This window comes from Sylvia atricapilla, chromosome 9 (assembly GCF_009819655.1).
Source record: "Sylvia atricapilla isolate bSylAtr1 chromosome 9, bSylAtr1.pri, whole genome shotgun sequence".
Classification (NCBI taxonomy): Eukaryota; Metazoa; Chordata; class Aves; order Passeriformes; family Sylviidae; genus Sylvia; species Sylvia atricapilla.
Window position 1 is genome coordinate 14,794,773 of NC_089148.1, and position 18,492 is coordinate 14,813,264.

Here is an 18,492-nt window from a genome sequence, read left to right on the forward strand (position 1 = left end):
AAGAGAGGCCTCGGCGGGAGGCCAAGCAAGGGGTGGCCCCTGGCGCACTCATCATGCATTACTGGAAACATCTGGCCTGGGATGTGGGGGCGAGCACTGGTTGCACACCCCCACACACATGTGTGCACAAGTGCACGGGTGCGGGGAAACATACACACACATATGTTTTTATGGGTACTCGTGTATCAGTACATTGACGCACTCCTATGTACACACATGTTCACGTGTGCCCACGTACCCACATGTGTGTACAGATGTGCCCATACATGTACAGACACACATACACAGACATAAATGTTTGTACACTCATGTAGATGCTCACAGATGTGTGTGCATATGCATGGAAACATGTAAAACTACATGTGTATACACCCCTAACCACATAGGGATAAGTGTACAGATTTGCATGCATACATGTGTGTATACATGTGCCAACAAGCACAGGCATAGATACACAGGTGTGTGACACACACGTGTGCAGCAGACACCCAAAAATGTACATACACACAACTGACAGAGTGACTTCACGCATCTTGGCTGGAACCTGTGGCCATCCTGCTGCCCGGGAGTGCCGTGGCACCGTGCCCTGGCAGTGTGTGCAGGCTGCGTGTGGCGGTTCCTCTGTGTGTGAAAACACATGTGTGCAGGGATGTGTGTGTGCGGGGATGCATGTGTGCCCAGCGGGAGCCTCTGTGTGACCATACGTCCCATGTATGCTCACATGTGCCACATGCCTGTGCAAGCCTGCATATGCCCCTCCGCATCCACATGCCTGTGGGCTACCGGTGGCTATGCGTGCCAAGTGTAGAGTGTACCCGTGCATGCCCATGCGTGCCGCATGCCCGTGTGTGCCCGTGTGCCCACGCGCGTGTGTGTGTGTGTGTCTGTGTGTGTGTGTGTGTCTGTGTGTGTGTGTGTGTGTCTCTGTGTGTGTCTCTGTGTGTGTGTGTGCCGCCCGTAGCCCGTGTTCCCGCCGTACCGCGTGCGCTCTCGCCCTCCGCGCTGCCCGCGGTGCCCGCGGTGCGGCGAGGCGCGGTGCGGGTGCCGAGGCGGGGCGCTGGGGAGCGCGGCGAAGCGGAGGGCGGAGCACGACCGCGGGGGCGAAAGGGGCGGCGCCAGCCCCCACCGACCTCCAAACTTTCATTAACTCGGGAGCACCGGCGGCTCCGGGCCTGGTGGAGCGCCGGCACTGACAGCGACACCGGGCTGGGCGCGGCGGAGCGGCGACCCCGCGGGCCAACCCGGCGCGGCGGGAGGGGCCAGGCGTCGGCATGGGCACGGTAAGGGGCGCGCACCTCCTCCGGCACCGGGTGCCCGTCCAGCGGCCGTAGCAGCGCTGGGGATGGGACGAGAGGAGGAGTGGGTGGGCTGCCGAAGAAGGATGGGAAGGAGACGAGAGCGGTGAGGGCCTCCGGAGCGGTGGGGTCGTGGACATCGGTTAGTCGCACCGGGAGCGGCCACCCGTCAGGACGATGTCGGGAGCGGAAGAGCGGGATACCGGGATGCGGGGCGGTCCCGCATCTGTTGCTCTCGCGGCGCGGCGGCGCGGTGCCGGGGGAACGCGGGGGCGCGGCGCGCAGAGCAGGACCGCCGCCGCCGCACCCGGGGAAGACGCCGGGCACCGGGGCGGCCCGGCTCGGTGACGGGCCGGGGGTGTTGGCGGTAATTTTCCACGGGCATGTGCCGGGGCGGGGCTGCGGAGCAGCCACCACGTGGCGGCTGATGTAACCGGCCCCCCCGCCACCGGGTACTGCACCGGGCGGCGGCGGCGGCGGCGGGAGCCGGGCGGCGGGCGCGTCGCGGCGGGCGCTGCCCGCGGGGCCGCCGCCGGAGCCGGAGCCGCCCCCGCGGGGCGAGAGGGCAGCGTGACGGCGGCAGGGCGGCCCGCTGCCCGCTTTCCATGGGCACCGGGGAACCCCGGTTGCGGTGGGCCCGGTGGATGCTGGTGGAAGAAATGGCCTCGCAGGTGGCAGCGGCTGCACCGGTGCATCGGGCCGCCCGCCTGCCGAGCGGGAAGGGACGGGGTCTCCATCCTTCAGTCGGGCATCCGTGGCCTTTCTCTGGGTGCTGTGGGCTGTTTCCTCGCGCCGAGGTGTGACATCTTGTCCGGGAACCCCTGTGGATGCCCAGGTGTCCCCGTTTCCAGGGTGCTACCCGTGCCGGCTCTAGGTACGAGCTGCATGGTCTGTCATGGCATCCCATAGCTCTGGCAGAGCCACCCCGTGGCACCAGTGCTTTGCATCCTCGTCTCTGCTGGGCTGTGGCAGGGGATGCTGTGGGCTCGGGCATCCTTATATCCATCCCAATGCCACACCACCGCTGGCTTCGCGCTCGGTCCTTGTCAGGCTGGGAGCCAATGCTAGCGGCATCTACGGTGCTCACGGAGGCTTATCAACACCTGGCAGACCTCGAGGGGAGTGGCAGCCGTTCAGCCCCTTGGGCACTCCCGCTTCCCAGGGCACGGAATCAGTTCCCGGTGTGAATTCAGGGCCGCAGGGTGGGCAGCTTTTGGCTGGCTGCCGATAGGTGTATGATAGGGAGGACGTCTGGCAACCGAGCCTGCACTTCCCACCTTTGAGAGGTCCCTGTGCCATGCGAAGAGCGAGGCTTGTGGCAGTGATGATATTTCAGCTCCCCTGGAAATGCAGCCACTGCTGAGGAGGGCATTGGCAGTGGGGCGCAGCATCTGCGGTATCTGCTGACAGCAGCCTGTCTATGCTGGAGGGGCTGGGGGCTCACACCACAGCCCGTGGACTCCTGCCCCTTATCTACACTGCCCATGCTCCTTCCTTATGTCTTAAGGTCTTCTGCGGATTGCTTCAGAGTCATGGCAGCCTGGGGATAGGCCCTTGGGTATTTGACTGCTGCTGATGGTAGTTGGGGACCCTCCGTGCAAGTCAGGGGTCCTTCTTTCAGCCAGCAAGGGTACTGAGCACTGATGTAGGATTTGCAAATACTAGTGCTTGTTGAACAGACAGACTGGGGTTTTGCAAGAGCCTCTGTCCCTTCCAGTCAGGTCAGGCCTTGGTGTGTTCCCCTGGGGCCTCCAGCAGCCCCAGGCTGGGGCAGGGGTGAGGGCTGGGGAGACAGATGCTTGTGCCCATGCACTGTCCATAAGCACCTGGCACCCAGCAGAGCCAGCAGCTCGGCCCCCCTGCACTGCACGTGCATGCGATGCACCGGGGCAGAAGGCAATCGTTTCCCATCTGTGTCCTGCGCGGCAGCTGAGCCCTGCACTGGCCCCGCTCAGCGCCCAGTCCCGGCGCTGTCGTGTGCTGCAGCCACTTCAGCTTCATCTCTCACTGGGGGAGAGCTCAAGGGGCCCCTGCTCCTGCCTGCGGCCCCTGACGCCCACCTGCCGGGGGGCCAGCAGCCAGCTGTCCGCAAGGTCGTCTGTCCACACCGGGTAAATCTTTAACTGCTTCTTGGGAAACACCTGGGAGCCGCTGCTCGTGTGGGTGCCAGGGGATTCAGAGAGGGGTGCAGGGGCTGGGAGCCAGCAGGAAGGGACCCTGCCACCAACCACCCAGCCCCAGGCCCTGCGTCCTCCACCAAGAGTCCTGCTACCCAGCAGGCAGGTAGAGGGGAGCGACTTGTCGGGCACAGCTCCCCAGTTCCTGGAGGGAGGGGGAGGCCTGGGGTGGGGATGTGCCCACCTCACCAGTCACATCTCTCCTCTCCCCTCTGCCCAGCTTGCTCTGACGGTGGATTGAAGGATACTTCTGCTGGTGCTGTGTGACGGAGAGCGGGCAGGCAAGGGACCCTGCACTGGGCAGCTGGCACCGTGCTCCAGCCTCCAGGAATGGCCGATAAGTGCAGTGAGGGGCTGCTGGTAAGTGCAGGGGTGTGGGGGGTGGGTTGGTGTGCGCCACTGCTTCGGGGACCAAGAGAACCTGGTGCAGGGAGCAAGACACTGGGGCTCCCGCAGGATTTGGTGTGCCCTCCCAGGACCTCCAGTTGGGATTGTGGCACCATAGTGCTCTCCCAGCGTGATGATTTTTGGGCTGATGCTCTCTCTCAATGAGACTGTTGCCTGTGGGGCTCTTCGGGTGTGGTGTCTCGTTTTGCCTGGAGATGCTATCGCCTGTTTTCAGGCGTTCTGCCCAGCTTTATCACCCACCCCAGCGCTGCAGGCAGGCAACTCTACAGCCTGCTGTCGGCAAAGGGTGTAGGTGTTCCTCCAAGCCAGATACCCCCAGAGGGGCACAGGTTATGGGTGCTTCTCCTTGCCTTGACCTCGTGGGCTCTCTGGGACTGGGTTGGTAGGATGGTGGACTGGCAGAGGAAGGTTTCTCTGGGCACCATGTAGTGCCTGACCTTGCATCCTCATGAGCGGTGTCTTGCAGTGTGGTGTGAGCTCCCATGCGCTTGCCTGTGCCAGGGGTGGCTTTGGTGTTCCAAGCAGATGTGGGATGTGCCCACTGCATGACTTGGTTGGAAGGCTACGATGGCCCCATGCTTGTTGCAGCTCGGGTTCCTATGACAGGCTGCTGTGCTGCCTTGGGCAGGTGAGCCCCCAGGCTAGGCTTGGCTTTTTCACTTTTTCCCAAAGGATAGGAGCTGAATGCTGAGACTGACACAGTCACCAGGCCCTCCCCTTCCTAGGGGGCTTCCTGAAATAGCTGCACACTCCAGCTGGAGGGCTGGGAGCCAGGGTTTGCCTGGGAAGCCAAGAGCCAGGGGAGCAGCATGCTCCAGCAAGTGCTTCCAGCGCGCCTGTGTGCATGCAGTTCCTCTGCTTGTGTGTCCCAGCATGGCCCCGCCGGCTGTGCCTGCAGCAGGGAGCCCAGTGCCCATCCTGCCCCCAACAGAGAAGGGGCTGTGGCAGCTGGAGGGATAGGAAGGCAGATTTCTTCTGGAGAAGCTCTGGGCTGGTAACAGGGTGGTGCTGAGGATGTATGTGGGCACTGTCAGGAGTCTGTCATCGGGACACACTTCTGCAAATGGCACTTGCCATGGCTCCACACTGTTGATGTTTTCTTTTTATGACCAGAGCAGTCAGCATAGCACTGGGGGCTGAGCCTGACACCCATGTCAGGGAGCCAGACATTGGAGTGCCCACCCACTCCCCATAAATCTTTAACCTGCTTCTCAGAAGTACCTAACCAGCCCACCCCAGGGCCAGGGTGTCAGGTGCAACAGGGTCTGACACGTGCTGTGTTGGCCGCCCTGGCTCTCAGACCCCTTCTTGGGCCTCCCCTGTTTATGGGGTGCAAGGATAACCCTGCAGAGAGCATTGCTGCTATTGGGTCTGTGGGGAGAAGAGTAGGCCCCTGTGAAAGCATCGCAGCTTCTGAAGCATCCCCATTCCTGCATCCTGTGAGCCCCAGGAGGAACTGCAGTGGGCCAGGTTCTGACTACGGAGCTGCCTGAGGCCCTGGGAAAGGAACATAATCTTCTTGGCCTGCCTCCAGCACCCTGCCAGCGACCTCGTAAAGTTTGGTCCTTGGCTGTCCTCTCATCTCTGCCTGTAGGTGCAGCTCCCACCCCTACCACCACCAGTCCAGCCAGGCTCTCACCATGCAACCCCTGCCTGGGGCTGAACAAGTTTACGTGCCTGCTGTGCCTCACCTGGGGGGGCACAGGGGTGATGGAGGCAGTAGGTGGGTGATGTGTGTCTGTGCCTCAGTTTCCCCACCTGTCACCTGGGGCATGGAGAACAAGGGTGCTGTGTACTGCTTTTGCAGGATCTGTGGTTTTGGGTGCCCCTGTGAAGCTCTGAATGCTTACTCCAAAACAAGAGGCAATTGAGAGGGGCCGTGCCCACACTACCTCTCCCAAGCCCCAGAAATGCTCTGCCTGCAGATACCAAATGGAGTGCAGAACAGCACCAGGGGCTGGATCAGTCCCTGTGTAGCTGGGCAGAGGGGATCCCTGTGAACCACAGGGGAGGATCTGCCTGCCTCTCCCTCACAGGCCTTTAAGGACATCTTGTTTTGTTGTCCTTGGGGTGCTTTGTTCAGTCTCCAACATTGCTAGTGACTCCTGACTCCCAGGGCTGCCTTGCTGGCAGGGCCAGGCAGTCTTTGGCTGCAGCTTGCCCAGCTCAGGTAGGTTCCTGCTGTCATCCAAGACCACCCTGACTACACACTAGGGTGCTGCCCCCAGTGCACTGCAGGCTGGGTGAGGGCTGGGGGGTCCCTGCCTGTTCCAGACACCCCCAGCAGTGCAGTGCCACTGGCCAGTGGCAGGAGCTGCGGAAGTGGCTTTTGGCTGCGGGAGCCCTTCCCGGAATACCAAGGGGCAGTGATGGGGGGGGCTGGCGGGGGATTTTTCTGCCTGAACGCCCCAGGAGAATCATGTCTGCCCTGGAAGAATGGGGCCGGAGAAAGGCAGCCCTGTTGGGAAGCACTGAACTAGGGGATAGTGGCACTGGGACAGGTCCTTGGGCATCATTCCTACCCCAGTCACCCTGCAGCCCTGTTGGGACTGGAAGACCTGTGGACCACCTCCCATGCACCCATCACCCCTGTCTCTCTCCTTCAGCCCCAGCACCACCAGCCAGGTTGGGGACCAGAATGCCAGAGTAGATGAGAGTCCTACTGTAGGCCCTTTGTTTTTAGCAGCGTGCCTGCGTGCAGCTGGCCTCTATCTGCTGGCTGGGCTGCTGGGGAAGTGGCACGTTACTCCCACAGGGCAAGGTTGGCACAGGGTGTGGCATCTGCAGGACAGGTGATGTGCTCAAGCTGCTCTAAGGTGCCCCCCTGCTCAGGCAACATGCCCAGGGCAAGACGTGGTGGTGGTATCCAGGCAAAGTGTTGAGCTGAACTGGGCATGGAGGGATGCCCACAAGGTGCCTACACACCTTGCAGGGTGCCTGGGCACAGAGCTGCCCGGCTGCACATAGGGTGGGACTTGGCTGGGTCACTGGAGCTGGCACAGCATGGGGTGGCTCTTGGCTTGCATGTCTTGGGGGGCACAGTTGGGTGTTGGCATCCCACGGGTGGGACACATCCCGGGCTACTGGGTGGCTGGTGCAGGAGGGGACAGGAACAAGCACTGGGTGCTGGCGTGTGGGAGGTTGAGTGCCCACCCCGCACACGTGTGCTGTTCACGTGTGCGCCCACAGCCGCTGCTGCCCGGACCCCAGATGGTCGCCCGAAAGCGCTGGCCCGTCCCCCCGCCCTCTGTGCACCATCATGCGTCGCTGGCGCCTTGGCCACACTCCCCAGCCGGGACACAGGGCTGGGAGCAGCTGGGGCACCCTGAGCCTGGCTGCAGGGCACCCTCTGCCTGGCCTCCTATGGGACACACCACCCCACCAGGGTCCCACCTTGTGCTGTCAAAGGGGTGAGCAGAGAGGCTGTGGGGTGCCTGGGCAGTGAAGGGGTCGTGGCACAGACCTCCTGCCAGCCAGATGGTCCCCCTTGGGGCAGTGACCTTGTAAGGGTTGCCATGGAGGCCCCATGATGTCACCAATAGTATGATGTGAATACAGTTGGGTGAAGTAGCATGGCACCAGGCTGAGGATGTGCCAGCAGAAAGGCTTGTCCGCTGTGCCCCTGTCCTCAAGCAGGGCCGTGCCCTGTTGCTGCAGCCCTTGAACACCCAGGGTTGGGATTGGGCATGCACAGCTAAGCTGCTGTGTGGATGGTGGGTGTAGGGGTGGGAATACGTGTGTGGGGCTCGAGATGTTGAGGCATGGAAATAGGGGGCTCTGAGGGAATGTCATCTTCTGCTATGCTCCGAGAGCAGCTCCTGGCCCCGACCAGACGGGCAGCGGTGCCCGCAGGGAGGGCAGTGCTGCCCACTGGAGCGTGCAGGGCTGTGAGCAGCTGGACCCCGCTAATGAGGCCTCATTAAGTGGGACAGGGCTGAGCCCGCTGTGCAGCCTAATCTGCCTTGCCCTGCCTACAGGAGCCAGGAAGGGCACCTGGCTCGTGGGGGGTAGCAGAGGCACGGCAGTGCCTGCGGGGTGGGCCAGGCAGGCATGGTGCCAGGGCAGGTGGCGTGGTGGGGTGCCGGTGCCGCATCGGGGCGGGCGACAGGGGGCCGAGCCTGGCTGGGAGGCAAGTGGAGAGCAGTGCCAAGCGCTGGAGGCAGCGGGCGGGGGAAGGCGGGAGGGCGGGCGGCTGCTGCTGCGCCGGAGCCCGAGGTGCCAATGAAGCTGGGGACTCACGGAGCCGTCCAGCCTGGGCCCCCGGATGGCAGCTGCGAGCAGCCAGGCCCCCTCGGACCCTCTCAGCAGGTCAGTGGGCAGGTGAGAGCAGGGTCTGGGGGGCAGAATGGGGGGCGGGCCAAGTGGAATGGTGGCCATGCCAGTGCTGTCCCTCCACCGCTCATGGGTCTCCAAAACCCTTTGTACTGTCTTCGGGGTGGTGGCTCTGCAGGGCTGAGCTGCAGGTGTAGATTCGTGCCATGGCATGCTGGAGAGGTACCCCACAGCTGTTGATGTGGGGTGCTCCAGGGAGGGAGGGCAGAGCATGGCACCAAACCCCTCCACGGCCTCAGTTGTGTTGGGAGCAACAAGAGGTTGCCTGACAATTGTGTGCTTGTTATCCCTGGAATTTATCGATTTTGCAGAAGAGGCGCACAGCACCTGGGTTGGAACTCAGTGCTGCAAGGGCAGAGTATAGCAAAGGTCCTCCTTCTCCCCCCTTCCGCTCTTCCCTTTCATGGGCATCAGTGAGCAATGTCAAAGTTTGCCCCGGGCACCCCAAGGCAGTCCTGGTGGCTCGCAGAGCATGCTCAGGGCTATTACTGGGGCTGGACAGCCTTCTGCATTGAGGGGTGGTGAAGGCTGTGTAATACACCTGTGGGAGGTCCTGGGTTTTGGGTGTGCCCCTAATCACTGCATTACCCCAGCCCGGGGATGGTCCCCAGCAACATACTAGATGCCTTTTCCCCCACAACGTGCCTCTGCCACGCCAGGACTGGGCACCAAAGAGAGAGTGTAGGGAGAGTTAGGATGTGCTGGTGAGGCTGGCAGAGTCAGGATGTGCAGGGCACAGCAACTTCTGATACAAGGATGACACTTGTGGATTCATTACCCCATGTACCAGGAACAAGGAGTGCATGGCCTGATTATAGGGCCCCCAGCACCCAGGATCAGTAGACAGTCAGCAAGGGTGCCCAGGGCACCCTCTCTCTAAGTGACCCCATCCCTCCATCCCTTGGGACCCCCATCTCAGGCTGGGCTTCATCTGGCTCCAACATCATACACCCCACTTTCTTGTCCTTGAAGAGCCACTTTTGTGACAAATGGTATTACAAGTGTATTTTTCTGTCGTCCAGCATCCCCTGCCTAAAACAGCCATGAATTTGTTGCCATCGCCATGGCAATTAGCAATGACATCAAGCTGATGACATCAGGGGTACTGGTACCCTCTGCTGGCATTTCAGGAGCAGCCATGACAACCCCTGAGTAGGAGGTTGGATGGAGGAATTGGGGGTCCCTCACTGGTTCATGGGGCCTGGATAAGGTTTGGCATACCCCTATGTGGACAGTTTGAATGGGGAAAAAAGAGGAGGTTCATGCTGGAGCTGTCTCCCATGAGAACATATCCTTCCAGTATCGGCCCTGCCACCATCACAAGCTTACCAGCCATAAATCAGGGCCCCTTGGGGAAGTGAGGGGCATCCGGGCACCCCAGCCAAGGCTGTCATTGTGTGAGGCGATGCTGCTTAGCATGAGAAAGACTTTGGTGCCAGGCAGAGTGATGGATGATGCCTGCTTTGCTGGGCTGGGGAAGTTTTGGCCGTGGTGTGTGTGGGGTTCCCTGGGGAAGGGTGAGGAAGGATGCCCTGGGCACCCCAAATGTCCCATTTTAGGATGTTTTGGATATTCCCTTTTGGAACTTCCCTTCTGGAGACATTTGGGGTGCCTGTGGCATCCTTCCTTCTCCCTGAAGTTATCTCTCAAGCCACGCATCCTTTGAAGCTGCATTGGATTACATGCATGGAAAATCTGGGGCCTGGGAGCAGGACCTGGTCTCCCCAGAGACTGCACTGTTGCTGGATGGCAGTTCTCCCTTTGCCTTCCAGCTCTGTCCCCTTCCCACAGCAGGGAAAGGGAGGAGTTGCATCTTCCCAGATCTCTGGGTTCCTTCTGTCCACCCCCTTCTTTTACCATGTGGGGTTGGGAGGGTGGTCAGTGAGTGTAAAGAACAGGGTGACCTTCCTAGATTTGGGGAGGGGGGGGTTGTAGCGAGCTGATGGGTGAGCATGCGTTTGCTCACGTGTGCTTGCCTGTGCATGCATGGACACATGTGGCCGCCCCCTTATTGGGGACAAGTGCACCAAAGCCCAGCACTGCGGGAAAAGAGGGAGCAGCACAGGCCTGGTGTTTTCATTGCACTGGTGCCAGGCAACTCAAATTTGGGGTGCTCCATGAGGCTTGGGAGTGAAGCCAGGGTCACTTGAGCAGAGCAATGGCTTGGAACGGCGCTGTGGTCCTCTGTGAGCACGAGGGATCCTGGCTGAGCCGGTGCCACATAGTGTATCTGGTCCCCTCAGCAGACCTTTTGTCAGGGAGGCTGGAGCATTGCCCCACTCCTGCTGGCTGTACTGCTCATTAGGAGCCTCGTTAGTGCGAGCAGCTTAATCAGAGGCTTCCTGATGGGATCAGTCTGCTCGAGTGGGCAGTGTGCCCTGGCATGGGGACACTGCCAGTGTCCTGTCCCCCGCTTTGGGGACGCCCGAGTCCTGCTCTTGCACAGCACCCCACGAAGAGAACCTCTGCTGGGAGGGAGGTCCCCCAGCACCCGGAGCTGCTGTGAGCTTGTTTCTGACAGACCCTTGGCTCACGGGGTCAGGTGGGGACACTCCGGTTCCCCGGCTGGGCACAGCAGCACGTTGCCCCTATAGTCCTGCCCGAAGTGCCCTCTGATCCCCCTCGCCCCTGCCCCACAGCGCTGCTCCCCTGCAGCCCCCCCGCAGCCCGCGGCGCGTGCGGGCCCCGCTCGCAGCAGATGGCTTTGTTTGGCAGCGCGGTGCTGGAGTCGCTGGGCATCACGTCCCGGCTGCGCCGGCCCTAATCAAATGATACGGTTAGGTGCACCGCGCCTGCTGCCTGCGCCCCGCCGGCGTGAGCAGATACAAAGTGACGGCTCCCATTTGTGGCCCACTCACTGCCGCTGTCAGCCATTGTGGGGGGCACATGGAGAGGGGGGCAGCTGCGGGAGAGGCATGAGGTGGGCATGGGCGCTGGGGTGTCCGTGGTGGTGAGACCAGCACTGTGGAGTTCCAACAGGCTCCTAGGGCTGCCGGCACCCTGTGCTGCTCCTGCAGGAGTATGGGTGCTATGGGACTACAGACTGGCAATCAGCACCCTCACCCCATGCACCCATCCATCACCTGGCCTCAGGTGAGGAGGGGAGGGCTTGGAGCACCCCTGCACTGTGAAATGCCATCTACCGTCAGCCCTGCTTGCTAGAGCTCCACAGCATCCATGCAGGACATTAGTTTGACCCCAGAGCTGTGCTGGGACAGAGCCATGGGGTGATGGGTGCCATTCCTGCTGGGGTGACAGGCACTCATCTCCTTTGTTGTCCTCCTTGGTGTGAGCTCACATTGTGTGGCAGTCTGTACAAAGCGCCCTTTCTTGCCCCCTTCTGCCCTCCTGGCCCCCAGTCCCCTGCAGTGAGAAACAACTGGGAACTGGGGCTGTCCACGTAGGGGACCCAGCTGCATGGGGCCCCCTGTGAGCTGCCCCACGCATAGTGCCCTTGATTAGTGCTGAGCTGGCACCAGGACCCTGGCTGAAGCAGGGTGCTTTTTCCAGGGGGTTACCCAGGCCCCTGCCAGCTCTAGTCACTGCACCTCACTTCCCATGGAGAGGGGCTTCTACTTCAACCCAGGGGTCCCACAATTTCCCCCCCAGTCGTGGGCAGTGGCCACCCAGCAGGACCTCTCTCGCTGGGCACAGGATAGGGGGGGGGCATGAGAACAGAGGCCCCTTTGTGCTCTGGCGCCTGGACCTGCTTTGTATGAGTTGCAGGCTCTCCCTTTGCTGCAGCCGGGCTCTGGGCAGAGCCATTGATTAGGGGGGGGCCGACACCGCTGCCCTCCCCCTCCTTGGCACTGCCTGTGTGTGGCGGGCAGGATGGGGAAGGATGCTGGGGACCTCCCAGTCCCACTTGGCGGCTGTCACCCTTCCAACGGGGCCAGCAGGGGGGACCCCAGTTGACACATCCTACGGCATCTCTCTGCAGAACGGCGCCGTGCCCGGGGAGCCAGGCAAGCAGGAGAAGAGCGTCAAGCGTGGCAACTGGGGCAACCAGATCGAGTTTGTGCTGACCAGCGTGGGCTATGCCGTGGGCCTTGGCAACGTCTGGCGCTTCCCATACCTCTGCTACCGCAATGGGGGAGGTGGGTGTGAGGGGGCTGAGGGAGTGGGGTTCCTCTGGGCAGGTGTGGGGGTGTGCAACCCAGCCCTGCATGGTATTTCTTGGGGTGGTGCCAGGCATAGAAAACACAGCTGTGCCTGGGGTTACTGCTCACTCATCCTCTGGTTTCTGCTCACCAGGTGCCTTCATGTTCCCCTACTTCATCATGCTCGTGTTCTGTGGCATCCCTCTCTTCTTCATGGAGCTCTCCTTTGGGCAGTTTGCCAGCCAGGGCTGCCTTGGCGTCTGGAGGGTCAGCCCCATGTTCAAAGGTAAGGAGCTGCCTGTCTGCACTGGCACAGGCCAGCATGGGACACCTGCTGTCACAGTGCCTGGCAGCTGCTGTGACCCTCACACACCATGGGGTGCATGCACACCTCTGGCACACCGCATGGTCCGGTGCAGGCACCTGCAGCTCGTGCAGTCCTGGACACGCATGCCCTGTGCACAGATCATGGTCTGCATTGCACTGGTCCCTTGTGCACGTGCCCACCCTGGCTACAATGCCCTGCACAGTCTGCCTGGCATCCCTTGCACGCTTTACACGTGCCCCTGTGCACATGCATCGTACGTCTCCTTTGCAAACCCCCGCTCTGCACTGGCATCCACTGCAGGCATTACCCACACATCCCTGCATATGCCACACGTGTCCCCAGCACATCACTCTTGCAGAGGCCACTCAGGTCCCCTGAACACACTGTGGCATTTCCTGCTGTGGGCATGCTTCTGTAGTGGTCTCCCTGGACCATAGGTAGCAGGTGCTGTGCCCATGTGCTTGCCCCACCATGGCTGGACCCTGCTCCAGGTGCATCTCCTGGCTTACCTGCTGTGCTCTCATGCCGCTGGCTCTCCTGGCCCACACCTGCAGACTGCCTGCCAGGTGACACGCTCACAACGTCATGTCTGAGTGCAAGCAGCCCATGCATATGCTCTTGTGTGCTCTGCACAGTGGCATGCTGAGCCTGGGGTGCACTTCCCTGTGCTCGTGTGGCCACCAGATAACTGCAGGCCTGAAATCACTGTAGCCAGGAGTGACCCCCATCCAGTTGTTCTCTCAGGTTGCAGACCCCAAGGGCTTGCCTGTAGCCTGTGTGCATTGCCATGTGTCCATGGGGATCCTCAGCACCACTAGGCTTGTTTGGAGGTGGAGGATCTCATGCACAGTGCTCCTCACACCCGTGCCAAAGCAAGGCACTGAGCCACAGCATGGCTGCAAGGCTGCTGACAGCATCGCATGCAGCCCACTGCTCCCATGCCACAACTCCTGGTGCTGTGTGCTGTGCTGTGCTGTGCCGCCGCACCCTGCCGCTCACCCCTCCCCGGTGCTGTTCCCAGGCGTGGGCTACGGGATGATGGTGGTGTCCACATACATCGGGATCTACTACAACGTGGTGATCTGTATTGCCTTCTACTACTTCTTTGTGTCCATGACGCGTGTGCTGCCCTGGACGTACTGCAGCAACCCCTGGAACACGCCTGACTGCGTGGGGGTGCTGGATGGGAACCTCTCCAGTCGTGTTGCCCTCAACATCACCCAGCTCCTCAACACCACCCAGAAGCGCACCAGCCCCAGCGAGGAGTACTGGAGGTACTGGGGCCTGGGGTAAGGGATATGGGGGAGGTGATGATGGTTGGGCTCCACTGACACTGCTGCCCCCCTCCCCGTACAGGAGGTATGTGCTGAACCTGTCGGATGACATCGGGAACCTGGGCGAGGTGCGGCTGCCCCTCCTGGGCTGCCTTGGTGTCTCCTGGGTCGTAGTCTTCCTCTGCCTCATCAAGGGCGTGAAATCCTCGGGGAAGGTACCTGTGTCCTCCCTCTCCAGTCCCCTCCCTGTGGGTGTGCACATGCCTTCAGGATAGATGGCCATGTCCCCTCTAGGCATAGCCCCTCCCCTACTGGGAATGACCCTCCCATTGTGGACATGTCCCCATCCCTTCTGGGCACAGCTCCTGCCCTTTGTCCCTGCCCTCTGTGTATGCTCCTCCCACTCTGGTAAAGGCCGTACCACTGTGACTGGGCCACATGCCTTCTGGACACAGCTTCTCCCATGTGGCCATGGTCCTACCTCCTTGATGATGGTCCCTTCTCTGGACCATACCCTCTACTGGTCTGTCACTCCACTCTCTGGACCATAACCCCAGCCCATAGCCACACCTTAGCCACACTTGCCTGTGTCCCCATCCCCACCTCATGAGATGCTGCCCCACAGGTGGTGTATTTCACGGCCACCTTCCCCTATGTGGTGCTCACCATCCTCTTTGTGCGCGGCATCACGCTGGAGGGAGCCGTCACTGGCATCATGTACTACCTGACACCCCAGTGGGACAAGATCCTCAATGCCAAGGTGAGCAGGGACAAAGGGCGGCAGGCAGCCAGGGCTGAGCAGGGCTGGGGGCACAACACTGACAGTCCCACTGCCACAGGTGTGGGGTGACGCAGCCTCACAGATCTTCTACTCGCTGGGCTGTGCCTGGGGCGGGCTCATCACCATGGCCTCCTACAACAAATTCAACAACAACTGCTACCGGTGAGTGCCTGGCCACCGTCCTCCAGCCCTGCCACTGCCCTTGTGTCCACTGCTGGTTCTGACTCCTCTTCCCATAGGGACAGCATCATCATCAGCATCACCAACTGTGCTACCAGCGTCTATGCTGGCTTTGTCATCTTCTCCATCCTGGGCTTCATGGCCAACCACTTGGGTGTGGATGTCTCCAAGGTGGCTGACCATGGGCCAGGCCTGGCCTTCGTCGCCTACCCTGAGGCCCTCACCTTGCTCCCCATCTCGCCACTGTGGTCCATTCTCTTCTTCTTTATGCTCATTCTCCTGGGACTGGGTACACAGGTAGGTCATGGTGGGGCCGGCATGTTCAAATGGGGTAGCATGGTGGGGCCAGGGTGGTCACATGCTGCCCCCTCTGCCCCCTATTGTAGTTCTGCCTGCTGGAGACTCTGGTCACAGCCATCGTGGATGAGGTGGGCAATGAGTGGATCATCCGCAAAAAGACCTTTGTAACACTGGGAGTGGCTGTGGCTGGCTTCCTGCTGGGCGTCCCACTCACCACACAGGTAAGTGACCACGGGACTGTCGTTACAGGGTGCCATTGCTGTGGTCACCTTCATTTGCTGTCTACTTTGTTGCTACAGTGATGGTAGTGACAGCCGGGGCCTGGTCTTGTCATGCCAGCACTGGAGAGGGTACCCAGAATTAAGTGTCTCCATGCTGACTCTGGCATCAGGCATTGCCATGCCAGCTGTGGTGGTGATATCTGAGCTGCACGTTGCTGGCACAGTCAGCATGGCTGTGCTGTTGCCCTGCCAGCAGTGGTGGTACCACAGGGGCAGCTGTGCCAATGTGTCTGTCTTCCAGGCGGGCATCTACTGGCTCCTGCTAATGGACAACTACGCTGCCAGCTTCTCCCTGGTGGTCATCTCCTGCATCATGTGTGTGGCCATCATGTACATCTATGGTAGGTGCAGCTGCCCGCAGCCAATAGGATGGTATGGCTGAGCCAGCCAGCCAATGGGGAAGGGTTTGCCTCGACATCTGGCCAGTCAGCAGTTTGGTCTGTGCTACATAGGGAGGCTGTTGTCCAGTCGGGAGCTGCAGCCTGGGGAGGCTCATGGGTCACGCCACCATGGGGCTGGAGCTGGATGGGCGGTGAGGGGGCTCAGGTCACCACCAGGGCTGATGGTCACTCTTCTCCCCAGGGCACCGCAACTACTTCAAGGACATTGAGATGATGCTGGGCTTTCCTCCCCCACTCTTCTTTCAGATCTGCTGGCGCTTCATCTCACCTGCCATCATATTTGTGAGCATCGCAACCATGGGGCATTGGGCTGTGGGAGGAGTGGGTGAGGAGCCCACCATTGCACTCCCTGGAGAGTGCTTGGCTCAGGAGAGCAGCAATAGGGCAGTGCGGGGAAATTATGGGGGGCACAGAGCAGCTGGCTGCTCCCCACTGGCTGATCCTGCCTATCCCTTCCCAGTTCATCCTGATCTTCACAGTGATCCAGTACCGGCCCATCTCCTACAATGAGTATGTCTACCCTACCTGGGCCATCAGCATCGGCTTCCTCATGGCACTTTCTTCTGTCATCTGCATCCCTATTTATGCCATCTACAAAGTGTGCCGTTCTGAGGGGGACACACTGCTTGAGGTGGGTGGCCAGGGGCTACACCCCTTTGTCTACGTCCCACCTGGGGCTGCCATCCCTGATCTCACTGGAAGCTGCTGGCATGTTGGTGCAGACCGGGGCAGGGGAGGATGGCGGGTGCTAATCTTGTCTCCATCCTCTCCCTTTCTAGCGCTTGAAAAATGCTACCAAGGCCAGCAAGGACTGGGGCCCAGCACTGCCAGAGCACCGCAGCGGGCGCTACGCCCCGGTGTTCAGCCCTTCCACCGAGTCCCACCTGGAGGTGCAGCCCCTGCAGCCAGAGAAGGGCCATAGTGAAGCAGTGGCTGTATCCCCCATGCAGGGCAGCAATGGCTCAGCCCACAGCCAGGACTCCAGACTGTGACCCCCCACAATCTCCACAACCCCTCTAACCCTCTTGCACCTTCCGCTGGCGGAGCCTGGCTCCGGGCCGCACCGGACCATGGGGGCTCTCAGCACCCATCCCCGAGACCCCCCACCTCCTCGCCGGTTAACCCCTCCCGCCCCCGCCCCCGTGGCATTCGTTAACCCTCGTGTTTACGGTAACCTTTGTGCTCGACGCTGGGACAAGAGAGGAGGGGGCACAGCCCCGGAAGGGCCGGGAGCCAGAGGCACTTTGCAGGGGCCTTGGCCTGGGGGTATGCACAGGATGGGGGGGGTGGGATGCTCCCAGGCTCCCACCCCCCCTTCCCTAAGCCAGGCAGCCTGCCCTGCCATGGGGCACCCTCCTGACCTTCCCATGGGGAGGACATGGGGTGGGACCAGGGTTGGGCATGCCAGGATTGCCCGTGGCCTGTGTGTGCACAAGGCCATCGTGGCAGGGGTTAGCACTACAGGGACCTCCCAGCCTGGGTGCACACCCACTGTGGCTCAGAGCCTACTGGGTTTCACAGGTGGTCATACCCAGGGGTGCTGCCATGCACCAGGCCCGCACAGGGAGATGGGGGGCAAACATGTTGCTTGCACTGGCAGGGAGATCTGATGGCACAAGACACAAGCACTTAGAACACATGTGAGTAGACGTGTGTGTCCCTCACAGACACAGCATGGGCACACACGTGGCATACGTGGGCATGCACATATGCACGGTACGCTGGGGCTGTGCAGGCAGTGAGCTGGGATGCTCCCCTCCATGCACTTCTCCACCCTGTGGCCCCACTGGGGTCTGTGGGTGCCCTTCTGGGTGGCCAGGCATCGCCTGCAAAGCTGGGCACAGCCACAAGCAGCATGGGCACAGCCCAGTGCTGCTGCCTGCCCCACAGTGAGGCAGGAGGCTGGGGAGCACTTAGCCTGGCCAGGGGGTAACCAGACATGGATGAGGTCCAGCTCTCCCTGGCAGCTCCAGCACTGGCAGAGGAGGATCCTCCATGGTGCTAAGGGGGAGCAGGATGGACCGGCCTCCCCCAGCTGCTGCTTAGCAAGAGGTACCGGTGGAGATACGAAGGGCTGCACCAGCCCACTCGCTCCAAGCCATCTGGGGATGCTCAGTCCCCAACCAGTATTAGTGGGACAGGATGCACTGGCAAAGGCCGGGCAGTTTTAAATCTGTCTTCCAGCTCCAGCCAAAGGGCTTGGAGCTCTTGATTTGGGGTGGATGGGATGAGACCCTTCCTACCCCACTTGCTCCCCTCCCAGCCAGCACTCTGTGCTCCCTTTGTTGCAGCCCCGAGGCTGGCACAGGGACATGGCACAGCTTGGTGCAGTGGCGGGAGGTGGTGGGCGGTGAGCCCCAGCAGGATGTTCCAGCTCCCCGTCCCGAGCCCCCCGTCGTGCTGCGGCGAGGGGCGCAGGTTCCCGCATGGTGCCCGTGCCCTGCCCCTCGAGTCACGCCGCTACTCTTCACCTCTAATTGTTAGCAATAACGCGCGCGTCCCTGGGCAGCGCTGCCTGTGCCAGTGTCTCTCCTGGTGTAGAGTTCTAAAGTATCCTAGATTTTAATGAGATTTATATTCCTGAGGCTGTGTCCTGCTGTGCCCTTCTTTGGGAACCATGTGGGCGAAGGGAGGG

At 61.2% G+C, this 18,492-nt stretch overlaps 1 protein-coding gene across 5 annotated transcripts; it reads left to right on the forward strand.

Moving 5' to 3' along the window:
- Window positions 1–1,110: 1,110 nt before the first annotated feature.
- On the forward strand, window positions 1,111–18,441 carry SLC6A9 (solute carrier family 6 member 9). Of its 5 annotated transcripts, none has more exons than XM_066325012.1 (14): window positions 1,111–1,280; window positions 3,693–3,832; window positions 12,153–12,309; window positions 12,467–12,598; window positions 13,662–13,914; window positions 13,997–14,129; window positions 14,540–14,674; window positions 14,754–14,857; window positions 14,935–15,172; window positions 15,262–15,396; window positions 15,698–15,797; window positions 16,039–16,139; window positions 16,318–16,488; window positions 16,637–18,441. In XM_066325012.1, the coding sequence occupies exons 2-14, from the start codon at window positions 3,803–3,805 to the stop codon at window positions 16,847–16,849; spliced, it is 1,902 nt and encodes a 633-aa protein (XP_066181109.1). In that variant the 5' UTR covers window positions 1,111–1,280; window positions 3,693–3,802; the 3' UTR covers window positions 16,850–18,441. The 5 variants fall into 5 exon arrangements, with proteins under 5 accessions (XP_066181109.1, XP_066181111.1, XP_066181110.1 ...); XM_066325013.1 differs by lacking the exon at window positions 1,111–1,280 and adding an exon at window positions 3,086–3,406; XM_066325014.1 differs by lacking the exon at window positions 3,693–3,832 and having other exon boundaries at window positions 1,112–1,280.
- Window positions 18,442–18,492: the final 51 nt, after the last annotated feature.

Excerpts from the sequence above, each read along its gene's own strand:
- SLC6A9 (XM_066325009.1), top strand. The coding sequence starts at position 8,102 with ATGAAGCTGGGGACTCACGGAGCCGTCCAGCCTGGGCCCCCGGATGGC. Across the intron at positions 13,915-13,996 it reads CCCAGCGAGGAGTACTGGAG|GAGGTATGTGCTGAACCTGT; the intron begins GTACTGGGGCCT and ends CTCCCCGTACAG. Across the intron at positions 15,173-15,261 it reads TCCTGGGACTGGGTACACAG|TTCTGCCTGCTGGAGACTCT; the intron begins GTAGGTCATGGT and ends CCCCTATTGTAG.